Consider the following 6,309-nt stretch of genomic DNA (forward strand, 5'->3'; position numbering starts at 1 on the left):
TCTGTCCTCCTTCCTCCACTCTAACATAAGCAAAATGAGGGACTTTGCTCTGACGTGGCCAATTCACCATAGAGGGACAACACAAACCACTTGGTGGTGGAGCATTGCTGGGGAGAGTAAGCACTGAGCTACCGATGCCAGTGTTCTCTTCTAAGAACTTCTTTTTCATCATCACCAACTCTTTTACTTTTCTTTCAAATCAGCTCAAGAAACTAGTACTGTAGCTAAAATGTAGAATATCTAAGTAGAGCAAAAGGGCTTTCTTCTGCACCTAGCATGGCTTCCTCTCAGACTGTACAATAGTGCTGGTCAGTGCCTCCCTGCCCCCACTGCTCTCAAATGCATCCTGCCTGGAGGTTGTCTCTGGCTGAACAGTAAAACTAGGAGCCAGGTGTTGTAGCAAGTGATTCTATCCATCAGGGTTGGGACTGGGGTGAGGGATGTGAGGCACTCTCCTCAAATGTGGAATTTAAGGAAATGCCAAAAACCTCAGTAATAACATCAATATGACTTTAATGTGGTATTTTTTTAAAGATTAATGCAAAGATTCTATGATGAACAAAGGTCAAAATATTAAACAAAGACAGGACCAATATTAATGATTTTTCTTTTTGACTCAGGGCCCAATATGGATCAGCATAGCACTGTTACTGATCTTGCCTAAATTTAAAATGTTGATATTTTGTTGATCCTAGATTTTTTTGCATTCATTTTTATTTTTTAAGATATAGCATTACAGTATTTTAAATCTTGATTACTGAGTTTTGGGGGCCTCTCAAGTTTCGCTCCTGAGGTGAGTGCCTCACTTGCCTCACCCTAGGCTTCTATATCCACCTCACCAAAGGAGTGGGGTCATGGGCCTGACTGTCATCAGTCACTACCTGATGCAAGCTGAGTCACTAAGATTCTTTCTCTAAAGTTGAAAATGTGAAGAGACAGGGACACTCTACTTAGATGACAGTGGCCACTTGCACTGAAATATCCTGCTGCACTGGGGCTAGAGGAGTCATGTCAGGCCCTGTGCAGGGCAAAGAGGCCCATTGCCAAGAGACAGAAGCAGAGATGAGACAGCTAACTAAACATGTGGCCTACCCTTTTGGGCCACCTTTAAGAGTAGCCTTTTAATGCATCTGTACTCTAAAATAAGCAAGCAAGGTATCCCAAGTTGGGGGATGAGGTTTTTATGCAGTAATTGTTGACAAGTAAGACAATAACTTCTGTTTTACACAAAATTTTCTCTTGTGCCAAACTGGAATCAGTAAGTATAAACATTTAAATTATTTTTTCAAAGTATTTCTACAAATAGAGATTTTTGGGTAGGAAGCACGGAAATTTATGAGACTTGCTTCAAGTTATTAGCAAGTTAAGTGGTAGCATCAGGTCTGGAACAGGATCTCCTGTCATTCAGCTCTTTCTATTATGCCTCAGTACAAAGAAGAACAACTGACTTCTCTGATATATTCTCCTTAAGATTTGTAACACTGTGCACAGAATGTTCTGATTGTACTAGATGTAAATTTTAAAAATACAAAACCCATGAATATCTGCTACCTGTTATATTTATCATAGGGACATTTAGATTATATTGTATTTACTGCTGACAGTTAACTAAATATCATTTTAGTTACATTAAATAATACACTTGGCTACACAAATATTTGATGAGATGTCAACATACAACAAAGCAGATAATATTTTCCAGAATACTTTGAAAATAAAAGCATAACTGATAATTTATTTTAAAATGTTGCTGGGATGCCTGGATGGCTCAGTTGGTTGAGCATTTGACTCTTGGTTTTAGCAAGAGTCATCATCTCAGGATTGTGGGGCTGGGCCCCGCCAGGGGGTTTTGTACTCAGGGTAGGACTCTGCTTGTCACTCGCCCTCCCTCTTTATTTCCCCCTCCCCCACCCATACTGGCTCTCTTTCTCAAATAAGTAAGTAAGTAAATAAATAAATAAATAAATAAATAAATAAATAAATAAAATCTTTAAAAAATAAAATCAGATGCTGCTAAAATTGCAAATCTTCAATAAAAAAAGGTAAGAGAAAAAGAATAGTTGAGACAAGATTTAGAGTGATTAGTACATAAAGGAAAAGAAAATCCTTGCTCAATAGCACAAATACAACAGAAGGATTATAAGTGTATTGATTCAGTGACTGATAAAACACACCAAGAATTCAAGGATAATGTTATATTTAGAAATGTGAATTACTAATATTATAAAGTAGTAATAATGGTTCCAACTGCCTATTTTGAAAGTATCTACAAAATGATTTTTTTGTGTAGCAATTCTTTATATCAACCTAAGTTGGATTAAGGAATATAACAAGTCTAGTACTAAATAAAAACTGTTACCAGATATTTGTCTTATATGGCTACTTCATATTTTGAAGGCCATATATGTGCAAGAAATATTTTAATTTGGTCAATTGACAACTAATGAATTTCTACCAGTTGTTTTTAAAACCTCTTTAAAAATACATTTCAGCCATTTTGTCTTGAATGTGTAGGATGATGATTTAGTGCTAGAGGGAAATACTTACAGAATTTTTTTATCACCAGAAATGACTAAGTTAATATGGTGGAACATTAATGAAAACTTTCAAGTCTAGTAATAACATGTGTTGATAATTAACTGCTCAACTTTAGGAAAACTACTTCATGTAATTCTTTGCTTTCCTGTTTTGAAGGATATAGAAATTCTGGCCCATGAGCTCTAGTGGAAACAGAACATAAATAGACTACATGAGAAAATCCAGCATTAACACATTAACTACCTTAATAAGAGATAAGATGGAGGAGCAATGCTTGTTGTTCATCTAAGACAATAAGTGAATATTAAAATCTGTCATCCTTCTGCCCTTTTGGGGGGCAGTTTAATAATTCTGATATTGACTGAACAAAAATTATACTTATTCATTATTTTGGAAAAAAATGTGCAAAATATCAGAAAAGAAATGGCCTTTTCTTTTTTTTTTCCCCAAAGGACCAACCTTCCTTTTCTAGCTTACTTATGTCACATCCCAAGGGCTTTGACATTATTGTTTTTTTAATAGACATCCAAATTTCAACCCAGTCCACATCAGTGTCTACTCACAATTTCCATTACTCATAAAATCAATGATTTAACATTTCAAACCTACACAGGGCTTGACAAAGATTAAAAGGTTGCTTCTGGTTTTAATGGATAAAGTATAGGCTCTTCACAGAAAAATAATGCTGTGGTTCACCATCCTAATCAGTGTGTGACTCTTAAATTCTTTTTTCAGACAGAAGGATTAATTTCTTAGTTTCCAAAGATAACTTTGAAAGGCAGCTTAACATAGGCTATGGTTAGCAATTTAAGAGTGAAATCATATCATGAAAAAAAAAAATTGGCCATGAACTCAAGTTTTGAAAACTTTCAAAAGTAAGTATCATTTCAAAACATGTAAATTGGAAGTGTTTTAAAAATAGTGGCATGTGCCTAATATGGCTCAAATTTGTGCTGACTTAAATTTCCATCAGTACGAATAAGATTTAATAGGTTATATGTGAGAACACAAATAACTGTAAACATGGATCACATTCAATGAATACTAAATTGAGAAAACCTCCCTGATTGTTGAAAATGGTGATATCTTACTTCTTTTCTTGCTGTAAATAAAATATCAATGTTTTAGCCTTAACCCCATGGTCTCTCTCAAAGGCTAGCCCTTCTAGTCTCCAAGAAATGCTAGGAAACCCTGAGTGGGACATAGTTGAGGCCTGGACACCATCTTTACTCCCCTGCCTGATCCTTGGGCTTGCAGCTCAATGATATGAAAATCTCCCTACAATAATCCCGAACTCCTGCCCTACCCTTTGCATCCCAACCAAGCAAATTATTTAAAAATTAAAAGTGAAATTTATACACATCTCCTTTTTTCTAAGCAGGGTGGCTTAACATTATTATAAACATCTTTTTCCTCACAAAGCTTACTTTCTCGTGTGTGCAGAAGGAAGCAATAGATAAATACGAAAGTAACAGTGAAAATATATAGCATGCCAGCTAGCAGTGTCTGAGGCTAGTGGCAGCAACTGTATTTAGAAGGGTTTCACTGCAAAGGTAACATCTGAGCAACAATCTGAAGGAAGCAAGAGAGTGAGCCGTTGGAAGATAGGGTTTTGGGTAAGACTGTCCCAGGCTGAAGGAACATCAAACGCAAAGGTCCGGGGCCCGAAGCTGTCTGATGTTCTTTGAGGGACAGTGTAGCTGGGGAGGAAATGAGGTCCATGAGGCCAAATGTGAACAGGTCAAGCAGGTCCTGGTGGACCATTCTAGGGACTCTCTAAGAAATGTGGGGGACGATTGGAGGGTTTTGAGCAGAGAAGTGGCATACCTAAACCTAAACGTTGTTCAAGGACCCTTCTTGAAGCTAGCTTTGGTGGGGGCACCGTCCAAAGAGACAAGAAAGGTAAGTCTGGTGGTAACAGGTGCCTCAAAGCTTGCAAAGACGACTACTGAAAGGGGGAAAGGGTTGACTCCTGGACAAAATGCCTGTGTGGTGGTTGGGAGGATGGGGTTACCCTGGGTTACGCATCTGCCTAGCTTTCAGGCCTAGACGCAGAGACCTCTGGTCCCGCTACTTCAGCCGCAGGTCCCTAGCTCCAGGGGCGGTCAGGACCCGCAGCTTTGTTGCCGTGGCGACCACAGGATTCGACCCCCACCCCGCCGCCCCCGCGCCACACCACTCCCGGGTCTCCTGGGGCAAAACACCCGGTCCTGCATCTGCTCCAGCGAGGACTCATCAGTATTCCACCCGCGGAGTTCTCCCCGCCCCCGCCGCGAATCCCAGAGCCCGCCAATCCCGCAGCTCCAGCCTTGGCTGTTCTGAGCCTCCCCACCGCCCCCACTTGGTCTCCGAGGACCGCAGCCGGATCTGCCCCGGAGCTCTCCTGGCAGCCCCCCCGCGCGGCGCGCCTCTGCCCAGTTACGCAGCGCTTTCGGGCTCGTTGGCGGCGGCCGCAGGCTGCGCCTCCGCGGCAGAGAGGGCACCCGGGAGACCCGTTCTAAGGCGTCCCCGCAACAACTCTCCGGGGATATTCAACTCCCCTGCGCTCGGTTTCAGGTCCTCCTGCGCTTCTGCAGTGCACCAGACGGGGGAAGCAGATACAGGAGAACCTGCATTGCGCCCCCGCTGGGATGCACGGTGCGCAGGAAGGGGACCTTCTGCTGCAAAGCCGGAGGATCGGGGGCGCGGGGAGTCAGGGGTGGGTTTTCGTAGGACTCACCTTGTGCAGTTTCCACATGGCCCCCAGAGCTTTGACTTCGTGGCTGGAATGTTTGCCCTCCTCCAAGCACTGGTAACACACGGGCATCTTGCACTGCACGCAGTACATGCTGTGATTCTCCAGCTCGTGGTCTGTGCAGGTGGAGACCTTGCGCGGGCTCAGCCGCCGGCTCACGCGGCCCTGGGCCGGGGGCACCAGACGGTGTTTGGCTAGGGGCCCTCGGGGAGGGTGGCAGCGCAGGCGGCACGGATCACAGTAGAAGACATCGCACTGTTCGCACATGACAGTGGCCTCCTTGGGCGCCTTCTCGCAGAGCTGGCACTTGAGGGCTGCGGCTTTGCTCTGCTGGTAGCGGTCAATTACCCCTTCCAGGACGCGGTTCTTGGGGAAGCCGCGGAGCCCCCGGTCATCCAGTATGAGGCTGCGGTGGCACTGGGGGCAGGTGATACAGGAGTTGCGGGGCACCGGGGCCAAGGCCGGTGACAGGTGGGTGGCCGGTGGCGGCATAGCCGGGGGGAACACGCGGACGCCATTGGGGGACTTCTGGCACGGAGTAGTGGGGGCACTGGCGAAACCCCCGTAGGAGCCATAGCCGCTGTCCGCCTCGCTGTACAGGCTCATCTTGTCCAGGTCCAGATAGTCATAGTCGGAGACCCCGGAGCCCGAGGCCCTGCGGCTCTGGGGGGATTCAGACTCCGGGGTCTGCACCAGGATGTTGCGGGCGCACGCTTGACATAAATTGTGAGAGCAGGGCAAGATGATGGGCTCCCGATAGAAGGAGCCGCACACGGGGCATTTTAACTCTTCTTCCATCTCTTCCATGAGGACCGGGCTGGGAGCGAAGCAGCGGCGGCTGCAACGGTGCCTGAGCGGGCGAGGCGGCCGACCGGCCTGTCGTCTCCAGCACCTTGGCCAGCGGCGGCGGCGGCGGCGGCGGCGGCGGCGGCGGCGGCGGCGGCGGCGGCGGCGGCGGCGGCGGCTGCGCCTTCCCGCGTCGATCAGGCGCCGATCCCCGCCAGGCGCTCTCCCCGCGAGCCGCTCTCTCTCTCTGA

At 45.6% G+C, this 6,309-nt stretch overlaps 1 protein-coding gene across 10 annotated transcripts in view; it reads right to left on the reverse strand.

Annotated features, from left to right (window-relative positions):
• The window catches only part of TRIM9 (tripartite motif containing 9), a 108,487-nt gene extending 102,268 nt beyond the window's left edge, over positions 1-6,219 (reverse strand). For 2 of the 10 annotated variants that reach the window (XM_077909269.1, XM_077909271.1), the window contains exon 1: positions 5,258-6,218. In XM_077909269.1, coding sequence (XP_077765395.1) covers positions 5,258-6,079 — 822 coding nt within the window. In that variant the 5' untranslated portion in view covers positions 6,080-6,218. Of the gene's footprint in view, positions 1-5,257 lie in introns of all 10 variants that reach the window. The other 8 variants (XM_077909272.1, XM_077909266.1, XM_077909275.1 and 5 more) reach the window with 5 other exon arrangements.
• Positions 6,220-6,309: the final 90 nt, after the last annotated feature.

The sequence above is a fragment of the Canis aureus genome, chromosome 9 (genome assembly GCF_053574225.1).
Source record: "Canis aureus isolate CA01 chromosome 9, VMU_Caureus_v.1.0, whole genome shotgun sequence".
Classification (NCBI taxonomy): domain Eukaryota; kingdom Metazoa; phylum Chordata; class Mammalia; order Carnivora; family Canidae; genus Canis; species Canis aureus.